The sequence below is a fragment of the Stenella coeruleoalba genome (genome assembly GCF_951394435.1).
Source record: "Stenella coeruleoalba genome assembly, chromosome: 1".
In the NCBI taxonomy this organism is placed as follows: domain Eukaryota; kingdom Metazoa; phylum Chordata; class Mammalia; order Artiodactyla; family Delphinidae; genus Stenella; species Stenella coeruleoalba.
In genome coordinates, this window is record NC_137169.1 from 35,382,736 (window position 1) to 35,396,259 (window position 13,524).

At 61.1% G+C, this 13,524-nt stretch overlaps 1 protein-coding gene across 8 annotated transcripts in view; it reads left to right on the forward strand.

Annotated features, from left to right (window-relative positions):
* The window catches only part of PTPRF (protein tyrosine phosphatase receptor type F), a 184,639-nt gene that overhangs the window by 148,309 nt on the left and 22,806 nt on the right, over window positions 1-13,524 (forward strand). For all 8 annotated transcript variants that reach the window (XM_079920119.1, XM_079920117.1, XM_079920121.1 and 5 more), the window contains 6 exons: window positions 4,597-4,866; window positions 6,383-6,964; window positions 7,184-7,320; window positions 7,761-7,905; window positions 11,485-11,790; window positions 12,431-12,624. In XM_079920119.1, coding sequence (XP_079776245.1) covers window positions 4,597-4,866; window positions 6,383-6,964; window positions 7,184-7,320; window positions 7,761-7,905; window positions 11,485-11,790; window positions 12,431-12,624 — 1,634 coding nt within the window. The remainder of the gene's footprint in view (window positions 1-4,596; window positions 4,867-6,382; window positions 6,965-7,183; window positions 7,321-7,760; window positions 7,906-11,484; window positions 11,791-12,430; window positions 12,625-13,524) is intronic.

The following is a 13,524-nucleotide window of genomic DNA, read 5'->3' on the forward strand; positions in this document are numbered from 1 at the left end:
ATCCTGGGACCAGCAATAAGGGCGAGCGGTCCTGTGTCACATGGTCTGAGTGGTCAGAGGAGGTCCTCTTGTCTCCTGGGCTTTGGGCTAAGCCCCAGGGAGCAGACCCGGGCCACCTGGTCCCCTGTTGCATTCTCTCTGCGGCTTGAGTTTCCTCCGCGAGGGAGAGGGAGCCAGTCGGGAGGAGGGCTGTGGCCTCGGCTCAGATATCAGCCCCGAGCATCCATCCATATGCACTCCTGAGCTCTGGGGCATTTCAGTTACACCATTTCGCTGACGGGGCAGATCTGCCGGGTCGGTTCAGAGAACAGTCATCAGCAGAGAGAGCCCAGCCTGCAGCCGCCTACCCCTGCACCCCTTCCCCCACCCTCCTAGTCCCTTGTCCCTTCTTCTCTCCGTCTGTGGTCCCACCAAAAATAAGCATGTACACAAATCTTTAATGGCAAGGCACAAATGAGTTTCTAAATATTCCAGGGGGATTTGCCCGGCTGGTAATTTGTTTGGCGCTGATAATTCCGTCTTAACATTTTTCCAGCTTTACTTAAAACTGTGTGCCGGCATTTAATTACTGCTCTGCGGCAGCCACAGGGTTATTTATTAAAGAGTTATTTTATCTTGATACAGTGGATCCTGCCCCTTATCCCCTCCTGAACGCTGTGTTATTTTCATCAGAGAGATTTCCGTGAGTAAATGCAGATTGCGGGGCTGCCTGCCCCCGCGGCTAGGCTGTCACCCCACTGAATGCTGATGCCTCCAGGTGCCACTCCGCCCTGTCGTAGCGGGTTGTCAGCTCCAATTATTAGACTTAAAAGTTACAGCTGGAATATCATCCAGCAATGGCAAGGCCCTGTTTGGGAAATTGTCTATAAAATGTCAGCTCTGAGGATGCACAGGGAACGGTGATAGACCGGCATTGTTGGAGCTCAAGATTAGACCCTAAGTGCATTTTTCCCCGGCTCTGGTTTTTCCTTCCCTGCTGTTGCTTCTGTCAATAGACTGAGTCCCTGGCGAGTCCTGCCCCTTTGGGAGGCCTTGTGTCTGTGACAGCGGGAGGAGTGGCGGTGGGACTGTTGCAGGGAGACGCCAGCCACCCCTGGCTCTTGGGATGGGGGTGGCCATCCAGGCAGGTCCCAGGTGCGGGCCCCCATGGTCACTCGGGGTCCCAGGAGGTAGTCTCTCGCCTCTGTTGCCCCCACCCTCCCTCTGTGGACCTACCCTGACCTCCCTCACGCTGTGGGGAAGATGAGTCTGAGCTGTGGGAAACCGCGTCCAGGCTCCTCGTGTGTGGCTGTGTATCCCTGTGAAAGCATGAAGGGTGGCACCCTGCCAGGGTGTGCCTTCCAGGAGTCCCTGGGCTTGAGGCCCTTGCGTGGTGCTAGGGATGGCCCCAAGGGTCACACCTGACCTCTCACTCACCTTAGCCCCTGGGCTTCTCCCTTCCACCTGCATCTAGCAGGGGGAAAATTAAAATAAAAACAGGGCTTCCCTGGTAGCGCAGTGGTTGAGAGTCTGCCTGCCGATGCAGGGGACACGGGTTCGTGCCCCGGTCCAGGAAGATCCCACATGCCGCCGAGTGGGTGGGCCCTTGAGCCATGGCCGCTGAGCCTGCGCGTCCGGAGCCTGTGCTCCATCCGCAACGGGAGAGGCCACAACAGTGAGAGGCCCGCGTACCACAATAAATAAATTAATAAATAATAAATTAATAAAATAAAAACTCTTCTCGATGTTAGTTCCCAAAGGGCCTCCGTTTCCTGGCAGTAGCACAGAAAACCCTGTTCTCCGGGACTATTTGAGTTAAAGCCCAGTCAGTTTCCTGCACTGCTTAGCTTGGGACCCAAGGTTTATTGGCCAAGGACCTACTTCCTTCTCCTGGGGCTCTTTGTTCTTATGTCCAGGGACCTGATCAGGTCCCAAGATTCTGCCACTGACCACAGTCAGGCTTGCAGCTGTGACCTGACACAGGCTCAAGGCCCATCCTCATGTCAGCTGGAAAGTGTCTTCTCCTGGCAGCCTCGGCTGACCCAGAAGCTTCTTCGTGGAGCCTCCTAGGTCTCTCTTTTCAGCCCTGTGAGCCGGGTCTCAAAGGGGCGCGAGCTTTTTCATCCCACAGACCTACTCTAGTACGTGTATAAACTCGGGCACGTCCCCGAAGTGTCTGTCTTCAGTCAGTTCCCCCGTCTGTAACTGGGAGGTGCTAGCATCCACAGTGTGGAAACCTGCAGCACATAGGAGGTACTCAACAGCGGTTTCCTTCCCCCAAACCCATTTGGATGCCTATGAACAAGGAGGAGGCGGGGCAGCCGCTGGCTGAGAGGAGAGTCTTCACTTAGCCAGTTAGGACTGCTGTGCCTTTCTGCTCGAGCCAGGGCTGTGCCTTCACCGGCAGGCCTGTCTCTCCCCCGTGGCCTGCCCCCCAGGCTCAGTGTCAGAGCCCAGGGAGTGCCTGCACCATGTACGTGCCTCCCAGCCTCACCCTTGTGCCATTTGCGGGGAGTGCTCAAAGGAGGCTCTTTGTCGTGGCTTCTTCCTGCCAACCATGTACCCGGGATCCACCTGTTCCCTGCTGCACAGCACTGCGGCACAGGTAGAGACCTGTGACGCGCTGTTGTCGTTCAGTGTAGACTCCCAGCTTTAGGCCAGCTGACAGAAGCCCACTACTATCAGCTTAATGGCAACAAGGAAACTTGTCTTACAAAACTAAAAGTGTCGAAGCAGATTTGGTGTCAGGCAGGCCTGGATGCAGATATTTGAACGGTTTGGTTGGGCGTTCGTCTAGTAGTTTTCACAGCAGTCCGAAGGCTCTTTCTTGTTAGCCAGATCTGGGTCATGTACCCCAAGAACCGAGAGTGGGGGCTGAGATGGTTCTCCTAAGATGAGGATGCCGATGCTAGGGGGAGGCAGAACGCTAGACACCCGCGGGACACGCTGAGAGCCCAGGGAGCCTGGGGCACAGAGGGAAGTAGACCCAGCGCCTGGTGGTGGTCATGCCCGGCCCGCTGGGGCACTGGCAGTGCTTCGGTTCTGTCTGGAGGCCTCGGGGTCGAGGCAGGGGCTGAGGAAGGTGTAGTCCGGGCTGAGGAGTCCTTTAAAACGCCACGCGGGAGATTTTAACATGGGGGTGATACGAGCAGATTTGGATTTGTGCCAGCTGTTTGTGGCGGGCCAGTTACGGGATCGGGGGCCCAGAGGGCGCCAGCGAGGCAGGAGGAGCAGAGGAGAACCTGGTACAGCAGTCCAGGGAAGGATGGTGGCTCGGACTTCGGAGGTGGCGGTCACCTGTGGACTTGCGGAGAAATTAGCGTTTGAAAGATACGTTAGGTGGTGCATTAGCAGGACCTGGTGATCTGCTGGACGTCTGGTCTGTGGGCTGCCACTTTGACCCCTGTGTAGCGAGGTCATAGGTCGGACCAGGTGGTGTCTGCAGTTACTTCGAGCTCTGATTCTGTGCTTTGGGGCCGTGCGAGCAGCAGTCTGGCATTTGTGGTAGAGGTGCTCTCGATGTAGCACCGTGGGTCCTCCGCATGCCTGGGCTCCCCAGCAAGGGCCCTCAGAGACCCACACTCGGAGTGGTCCCCTCTGGCCTCTTAGGCTCGCTGCCTGCCTTCTCCAGCCCCGTGTGTAGGGCTGCCCAGGAAGGACACACCCCAACCTCTGCCCACCAGCTGCATGCCCCGCCCGCATGCCAAGCATGCCTGCCCACGGCTAGGTCTTGCCTGCCTTCCCTCCCTCTGCATGTTCCGAAAGTCTGTGCCGAGCTCGCGACTTTGGCAGGGGGGTGGGGGGTCCAGGCTGCACCTTGAACTGAGAGGCTCAGAACAGCTTCCGACCCGGGGAGCCCAAGGCCGGAGGTCGTGGCCAGGCACAGCCACCCTCCCCCTTGAGATCCTCGTTCATTGGTGCTGAAGGCCGTCTGCTTGGCACCCTCATCATGTTACTGCCATCGTCATGCCCATCCTGCCCGCGGACCACGTCCCTGGCCCGCCCTGAACCCAAACCCCTGCCCAGTCCCTCCTGGAGGCCGCCCCTACTCCTGGGTTCTCAGGCTGTGCCTTCAGCACGGCTGAGGTCCTGGCAGGTGGTCATGCCACTGCCCTCATCTCTTCCTCTGGGACCGTGGTCTGGAGGTGGAGGCAGTGGCTCGAGAGAGGGTGGCCGTGTCCCTTCCAGGCTGACCCTCTGCCCTGCCCCAGCCATGCTCTGAGGACCCTCCACCCTGGGATGCCTGGATCTCTTTCACTAGTGCCCCAGCTAGCCCCTCTGGAGACCCCTGGGGGGTCAGGAGCAGGTAGGGGCGGGCACTGGAAGGCGACCTGGGATGTGGCCCTGACAAGGCCTTGCAGGGAGTCCCTGTGTGACCCTGGGCCTCAGTTTCCTAGGCTGTATAATGGGAGCTTGGTTGTGGAATCTCTCGTGTTCCAGACAGTCCCTGAGAGCGGGGTGGGAGGTGGTCAGCCGGGACCCAGGGACTCTGCCCCTCCTGTCTCTGAGGTGGGCTTGGCTCTGATGAGAGGGGCTTCCTGGATGAGGGGCCCCTGGCCTTGCATCCCCCCACGTGTCCTGCCCGGGCTGTGAGTGCCTCTCTCCCTCCTCCCGCAGTGCGCCGCGTGGCTCCTCGTTTCTCCATCCCTCCCAGCAGCCAGGAGGTGATGCCGGGCGGCAGCGTGAACCTGACATGCGTCGCCGTGGGTGCACCCATGCCCTATGTGAAGTGGATGATGGGGGCCGAGGAGCTCACCAAGGAGGACGAGATGCCAGTCGGCCGCAACGTGCTGGAGCTCAGCAACGTGGTGCGCTCCGCCAACTACACCTGCGTGGCCATCTCCTCGCTGGGCATGATTGAGGCCACGGCCCAGGTCACCGTGAAAGGTGAGTGCCGCTGGCGTGCCTGCCGTGGCCCGTGGCCTTCCCTGTAGCAGGGGACGTGGCAGGCGAGTGTGGCTGCCGAGGCACAGGCAGGGCTGAGGGTCGTTGCTCTCCTGGTGCCCGGCCTCGGGGTCCTCCTGGCCCTTAGTTGGTGGAGGGAGGGGCTCCTGTCAGAAATGTCTGAATCCTTATAGCTAACAGGTGTTGGGTCCCTGGGGGCAGGCGCTGTGCTGGTTAGTAAGCAAAGGTTATTTTGTTCAGGTGGTGTCACGCTTGGAGATAGGTGCTCTCATTGTCTCGATTTTATTTTTTAAGTTAGGAAACTGAGGTGCAGGGTCACACGGAGGTAAATGATGGAGCAGGGACTTGAACCCTGGGCGTCTGATTCCACCGCACACCACTCTAACCACTACATAGCACCAGGCCCTCGGCTCTACCAGCCTCCTGGCAAGAAGGATGGGAAACAGTAGAAGGAGGGTGGGTTCTCCCCGCCCGGAGCCCTGGGACAGGTGCATGTAGTGCAGACTCCTTGGGGTGTCCTGCTTCCACTCTCCCTTCCAACACACCCCCATTCTGCAGCTGGAATCATCTTTTTCAAAACGTAAAAAAAGCAGGATCATGTTACCCCCTTTAAAGAAAGGGAGAAACACCTTCCAGTGGCTTCCGGCTGCTTTTAGGATAAAGACCAGGATCCTCACTGCCATGAACCAAGCAGGCTGACAGTCCTCAGTTTCGCCGTGCCCGCACCCCTCCCTTGCCGTCGCTGGCTCCATCTCGCTCTCCAGGTCTCAGTTCTGTGAAGCTTTCCCCGATCACCCCATCCAGGAACACCCCTGGATTTTTCTCCATCTCAGCACCCTGCTTTCTGCCGTCTTTACCCATACCAGAACGATCAACTCACTGATCGTCTCTCTCTTACGCTGGAGTGTAAACCCCACGAGAGCAGGGACGTGACCGTGCGACGGTGTGTCCTCAGCCCTAGCACAGTGCCTGGCACAGAGTCGGCGCTCAGTATTATTTGTTGAGTGATTGGCTGTGGACCTGGGACCTCACCTTCAGTGTGAGCCAAGCCACGCGGTCTGTGGGGCCAGTAGCCCGTCACTCTTTCTCAAATCCAGGGCCATTCCCTAAGGAAGTCCCTCTCCCAGCCCCTGTTACACATTCTCGCCAGTGGAGGAGCCCAGACATGCTGCAGAGGCAGAGATCTCTGCTCCCCAGCCTGTGCGCCTCCCATCTGCATGGGGCGCGGGCAGGCCCCCTCTGGGTCTGTTTGTTAGATGAGTTACCAGGGCTGATGTGAGGATCCAGGGAGTCCTAGAAGTGACTTGGGTAGACAGTGAATGACCCAAGGCCACCAGCCCCCGCTAAGTGAACTCAGAGGTCACCAAGGGCCTTCCAGGCCATTCTTCAGGGTGGGCTGTGGGGCTCAACCACACTCCGGTTGGATGAATCCCAAGGGCAGGGTTGGCTCCTAGAGTCATGACCTCGGGAAGCCCTGAGCTTTCCACTTTGTCCCCAGCTCTGCCGAAGCCTCCGATTGACCTTGTGGTGACAGAGACAACTGCCACCAGTGTCACCCTGACCTGGGACTCTGGGAACTCAGAGCCCGTGTCCTACTACGGCATCCAGTACCGTCCAGCGGGTGCAGAGGGCCCCTTCCAGGAGGTGGACGGCGTGGCCACCACCCGCTACAGCATCGGCGGCCTCAGCCCCTTCTCGGAGTACGCCTTCCGCGTGCTGGCGGTGAACAGCATCGGGCGCGGGCCCCCCAGCGAGGCCGTGCGGGCGCGCACGGGGGAGCAGGCGCCCTCTAGCCCCCCGCGCCGCGTGCAGGCGCGGATGCTGAGCGCCAGCACCATGCTGGTGCAGTGGGAGCCACCTGAGGAGCCCAACGGCCTGGTGCGGGGCTACCGCGTCTACTACACCCCCGACTCCCGCCGCCCCCTGAGCGCCTGGCACAAACACAACACGGACGCCGGGCTCCTCACCACCGTGGGCAGCCTGCTGCCCGGCATCACCTACAGCCTGCGCGTGCTGGCCTTCACCGCCGTGGGTGACGGCCCCCCCAGCCCCACCATCCAGGTCAAGACACAGCAGGGAGGTAGGCACTGGCCGGCCAGGCAGACCTGGGGTGAGCGGGGCTGGGCGGCGCCTCCTCCCACAGCCGTGAGCTTGGGGCCCGTGTCCGCCCACACGGCCACTGGGGAAGGCGGGGCGGGCGTGGGCGTGAGACCCTGACTTCCCCTACCTCCTTCCCCTGGGTGCCCCTGCCCTCGGGGTGACTGGCGAGGCTGACGGCCCCGGGCACGGGGTGTTGCAGTGCCCGCCCAGCCCGCGGACTTCCAGGCCGACGCGGACTCCGACACCAGGATCCAGCTCTCGTGGCTGCTGCCTCCGCAGGAGCGGATCATCAAGTACGAGCTGGTGTACTGGGCGGCGGAGGACGCGGGCCAGCAGGTGAGCGCCCAGCGGGACCAGGGGCGGCAGGGCTCCGCCTGGCCCTTGGCGATCTGTGGTGGGCTCTCCCAGGCAGGCTCTTCTCGATTTCTGTGGTTGTGTGGGCACAGCCCCTTGAGGCTCTGGGGCCCACGTGGCCCGTGTGGTTCTGTAGTCTTTGTCACGCCTGTGCCAGGGACAAAGGCCCTAGGTCTGTCCTGGGTCTCGTAGGCTCTGTGGCTCACGTAGAGCCCTAAGGTTCCCTGGGGCCACGTGTCCCTGGTGTTCCCATGGCCACGTGGTCGGTGAGGTGCCCTTGCGCGGTCCAGGTGGCCACGTGGCAGGGAGCCGGCCCTGCAGCCACGGTGGGTCCCCAGGGATCAGCTTCAGCCCCTGTTGGGGGTGACCTCTGAGTGACCTTTCAGTTCCGGGCAGTCGGTGAGTGCTCCTTGCTCTTCCAGCACAAGGTGACCTTCGACCCCACGTCCTCCTACACCGTAGAGGACCTGAAGCCTGACACCCTGTACCGCTTCCAGCTGGCTGCCCGCTCCGAGATGGGGGTGGGCGTCTTCACGCCCACCATTGAGGCTCGCACAGCACAATCCAGTGAGTGTCTCCCGGGGCCACTGTCTGCTACGGCTGGGCGGGACGCGGACACACACACACACCCCTCCCCTTCGACCAGGTGGGTGGTCAGATCTGCTGGGCCCTGGGCTCAGTCTGGACCCCAAGTGAGGGGCAGGTAAGTGCCCTGTAGTCTGCATCCAGGCGGCTGCTGCCCTCGCTGCTCCCTGCCCGACTCCTGCCCTCCCTCAGCCCCACCCCCGCCCAGGTAAGTTCTATGTCTCTGATTCGTCTCCTCCTCCCACCCGGTCTGTGCTGGTCACACTAGCCCCCTGGGCCACCCTCAGTGGAGGGACCGCTGTGCTCACTGTGTCCCAGACCAGCTTTGGTGGGCGTCTTCCCTCCCCATGTCCCCACATCTCATCTCCCTGTTACCCATATTCCTACCTCTTGCCCCGCCTCCGTGAGAATCTGTGTGAGCCGCGCAATCGCACTGAGCCAGCTGCACACGGGACAGATGAGGCCGTGTGACCCGCGCTGGGACTGTGTGGCCGCCCGTGTGCTGGACCGTCCGTGAGGCCATGTGTGAGCCCACTTTGTGGCGTGGTGTGTTACCGTGTTCCTGCGTGAGTGAGACTGATGCCGTGAGTGTGTGCACGTTCGAGCAGCTTAGCTGCAGCACCTGAACGTGTATGTCACCGTGATCGGGTCTGTGTGGCTGTTCTGAGGACTGGAATCCAGCGAGTGTGTCTCGGGGTCTGGGATCTCTGCAGCTGTCCCATGACAGACCGTGAGCCCACAGGCTATCTGGTCACGCGGCCACAGTGGGCCGCTGTCTGTGAGGCTGTCTGTGATAACGGGGCCATGTGTGTGTGGCTGGGATCATGGCATTGAGACAGTGAGCACATGTGATGACATGTGATGGTCTTCTGAGGCTGTCCACGTCACGTGGGACTGTGTGAATGTGCCATGTGTGACCTGACGTTCATAGATTCATTCCAGAAGCACCTGCCATGCTCCTGTTGGGGCCCATGCACGCTGCAGGGCCAGCAGCGCAACCCTGACACAGCCTCTGCCCGAGGGGGTCCTTGTCTAGTGGGGAAGACAGATATTAAACCCACAGTTATCCAAATGTGCTTTTAATTATATTTGTGTAAAGTGCTGCAGAGGAGACAGCGGAGAGATGATGTGACAGGAACCTCATCTGATTTGAAGGGTCGAGGAGGGCTTCCTTGGGTGACACAGAAGCCCCATGAGGGGGTCAGCAGGTGCAAAAGACCAAGAAGCAGGAAGGCACTTGGCTGTAGTCAGGGACGAGCAACTGGCCAATGTGGCTGGAGCAGCCGCCAGACCACAGCATTCAGGGCCTCGGGGACAGAGGACAGGCAGGAGGGCCGTCTGCCTACCGCGTGCAAATGCACGGGCCAGCCCGACAGGACACCGGAGACCAGTGAAGAGGTTGTGCATCGGTCTAGGCAGGAGACGACGGCTCGGGTGAGGTGATGGGGTGGATCTGAAAGCTCTCTGGGATGCCGCTGGCCAGACTTGGGGAGGGGTTAGGTGTGGGGGACTGAGAGAGAGGGACACGTGGGGTGAAGCCTTGTACGTGGCGTGGAGACTTGGGAGGAGAGCGGTGCCGCTCCCTAGGACGGGAAACGGGACAGAAGCAGGTGCGAGGGGCCCCCAAGCTCAGGATGCTGTGTACCATCCAGGTGCTGATGCTTGGCAGGCTGCTGGGGTCCTGGCCCGGGGCTGGAGGTGGACTGTGGGAAGGAGGACCAGAGATGGGAGGAAATCCAGGAGAGGGGAGTCTTGGAGGTCGGAAGAAGAGGGTTTCAAGAAGGAGACCAGATGCTGCTGCTGAGTGATCAGGGCCAGAGGGACGCAGGCGTGTCCTCTGGGTCTAGTAATGTGGAGGGGTGGACCTGGCGTGAGGGGCCGAAGCTGACTGGAGTTCCACGAGGCGTGTATGAGGGGTGAGGAAGTAGAGACAGAGCTTAGCTGGGGGGAGGGAACCCTGTAGCTGGTGCAGTCGGCAGGGGGAAGCTCTGGGGCTGAGGATGGGATGTGTCTTTTAAGATGGGGAAATCTTGAGCGTATTTAAATGCTGTTGGGAATGTGTCAACGAGGAGAAGTAAAAAAATATGGAAAAGAGAAAGACAGTTGGAGGCTCAGGGGGTGGGGAAGAGGACAGAGCACGGGCGATGGGAGAGATTGGCCTTGGACGGGAGGGCACCCCTCTCCCTTCCCAGGGGAGGGAAGACGAGACTCAGAGCCGAGGCAGGCTGGTGGGTTTGGTAGCAAGAGACGGAGGAGTTGGGGAGGCTAAGGTTTTCTCTGCAAAGTAGGAGATGGGGTCACTTGCTGAGAGGAAGGGAGGCGACAGGAGCTGGAGGTTTGAGGAGCGTGGAGGAGGTGGAAGGTACTTTGTATTAAGTGGCAGAGGGAGCCGGACAGAGAGCAGAGACCGGCCGGCAGCATGGACGGCCCGGGGGAGGCCATGGGGTGCTCACAGAGTGCCAACCTGCCTTGGTGGCTTTTTCTACCCATCCCCATGCCACCTTGGAGGAGACGGGGGGTGGGTTCATTCAGAGCTTGGGACGGGCTGGGCAGGAGCTCAGAGAGGGGAATTTGGGGTGTTGGTAGGAGTGGTGAGGTTCTAAGCTGAGTATCGAGGGCAGTAAGGAGGTAGGTCAATGGATGAGGTCCCCGGGGGTGAAGAGCAGGTGCAGTGCTGGGGGCCCTGAGCAGCTGAGCTGGGCCAAGAGGTGAGGGCCTGCGAGGGGGTATTGGAGGCCACAGTATTAGAGAGAGTGGCAGCATCTGGGGCAGGACCACAGCAGCGCAGGGGAGGAGAAAGCTCTGAAGATGAGGGGCTTGGGAGCCAGTGGGTCGAGGGGCAGCTGGAGTCACCTGAGCAGGAGGTGGTGGCAGAACTCCAGATGAGAAAGCCCAGGTGACGGCAGCAGAGTCCTCAGTGGGAATAGGAGCCGGAAACATCACTGGGAACGAGGAGGGCACAGACCCACCTCCTGACACGCAAGGAGCCTGATGAGTGAGAGCCCCTCCGATGGGCACTTTCCCTCCAAACTGCCTGGGGGCCTCCAGTCTCTGCGGTTTCTGGTGGCTCAGCCGCAGACACCCTGTCGAGGCAGCCTCGCACCAGAAGAGCCATCAGGTCACTTGTCCTGGGAAGAGCGAGAGCTGTGAGCACAGCAGCTGGGGAAGGTCTCCGTGTGTGGTTGTGGGTGTGACCAGGAGTGAGGGTGGCGTGGCCCCGTGCTTGTGTGTGTCTGATGCCCTGTGCGTTGTGTGTGAGACAGTGTATGTGTGTGAGGTGCTGTGTTAGAGCTGTGTGTGCGTGTGTGTGTGTGTGTGTGTGTGTGTGAGAGAGAGAGAGAGAGAGAGAGAGAGAGAGAGAGAGAGAGAAGAGCCTATGGTCCAGAGGGAGCCGGGCTGTCTGGCGGCAGTGGCGGTAGCCTGCCTGGAGGGGCCCTGGGATAGCCATGACGCACCCGGGGAGTAGCCTGCCTGGGTGAGTTTCCCGTCCTCTGTGACTGGTCGCCATGTCTCTGACCCCCACCCTCCATCTGCCTGCTTCCCCCCATTTGTCTTCCCCAGCCCCCTCCGCCCCTCCCCAGAAGGTGACGTGCGTGAGCGTGGGCTCCACCACGGTCCGGGTAAGTTGGGTCCCACCGCCAGCCGACAGCCGCAACGGCGTTATCACCCAGTACTCGGTGGCCTACGAGGCGGTGGACGGCGAGGACCGCGAGCGGCACGTGGTGGACGGCATCGGCCGCGAGCACTCCAGCTGGGACCTGGTGGGCCTGGAGAAGTGGACGGAGTACCGGGTGTGGGTGCGGGCGCACACGGACGTGGGCCCCGGCCCCGAGAGCAGCCCGGTGCTGGTGCGCACCGACGAGGACGGTAGGCAGCGCCGAGGGCAGGCGGGGGCGGGGCCTGCCATGCCACTGGATCCCCGCGCCGGGCTCCCAGGGCCTTGGCCTCCCGCAAGCCCAGAGGGACTTGCTGTCTTCCCAGTGCAGGCTTAATGGCCCCAAGTGGGGAGATGTAGCTTGTGGGACAGCCTGTGCCCAAATCCCAGCTGCGGGGCTTCCTCAAGGCAGCTGGAGCCTTCAAAGGCTAAGGCCGAAGAGGCAGCCGCCGCAAGATTTGAAAGGAGGAGGACTGGGGAGGCTAGTAGAATCACTCAGGAGAGTCACCGAGGCTCTGCCTCTCTAGACGTTGGCGTGATGTGGGGCCCAGGAGATAGGCCAGGTTGTGCTGACTTGGGGTGGTCGAAGGCCTGGTGCCCCGCCTCCACCTGTTCCCCACCTCTGCCCTCCCCACCAAGTGAGGCAGTCCTGGGCCAGAGGGGTCGCAGGGTCCCGGGCTCTTCCCCATGCCAGGCAGAGGGAGCCCTCCACCTTCCTCTCCAGGGCAGACAGTCTAAGGAAACCGCACCAGGGCCTTTCCTGGGGCAGTGGGGTGTGAAGGCAAGGCCCTGGAGCATGCTGTGCCCGGATGCATACCACGCACCTAACTTCCTTCTCCACCTGGTCCCCAGTGCCCAGCGGGCCACCACGGAAGGTGGAGGTGGAGCCGCTGAACTCCACTGCCGTGCGCGTCTCCTGGAAGCTGCCCGTCCCCAGCAAGCAGCACGGTCAGATCCGCGGCTACCAGGTCACCTACGTGCGGCTAGAGAATGGCGAGCCCCGCGGCCCACCCATCATCCAGGACGTCATGCTGGCCGAGGCCCAGGTGTGACACTGGGAGGTGGGCGGGTGGGCGAGACCAGCATATTCCACTCGCTCTTCGGAACCCAGGTTTGCTCCCCTCCCCTTCCTGCTCTCAGAGGGACTGTGACACCAAGACATCCTTCGTATCGGGCTAGGGAAGCGCTGAGACCAGGAGGTTAGGGCCAGGTGCCCGGAGCACTCCCTCCTCTCGTCTTAGGTCTGCCTGAGCTGTGCCAGTCCGGGCTCGGCCAGCGCCACCTGCCCTGGTGCCAGTCCCAGCCTGGCAGCCACCGCTGTGGCGCAGCCACCAGCACTAGCAGTGAGAGCACTGTCTGCACAGACCCAGGCCTCGGCCCCTCGAGCCCGCCTTTGTGGTTTTCGGAGGGTGCCTTCGCTGTCGGGCTGGGCTGTCGAGATGTACTTTCCTCCTCGGCAGCCCTCCTCCCCCACCCGGGTGGTCATCTCCCCTGACTTGGCCCGCGGCATTGCAGAGTTCTGTGAATGGCCAGGCTGGGGTGTTGCTCTGTGCCTGGTACGCAGTGGGGTGGCACAGCCCCTGATGTTTGCTCTCAAGGGCTGGGCCTGCGCCCAGTGGCACACCTCACTCTGTGCCCTTTGTCCTCAGAGGAGGATGATTTTGCCCGTGAGCTTGGGGTGAAGTCCCTGGGCTATTCTCAGCACTGGTTGGCTACCCAGATGGAAAACCTGGGGTACTGGGAGGCTAGGCGAGGGGGCCTGAATTTCCCAGTAAGGGGTGGCTGAGCTCAGATAAGAAGCCTGGTCTCAGGATTCCTGGGAAAGGGCTGTAATTGCTACCACGAGTTACCACCCAAAATATTCTGCTGAAGATTCACAATGCCTGGTGTGTCTGTGCTCAGGGGCTTTCCATCCAGAATCGGGCCGTGGCGGGGTAGATCCCGAT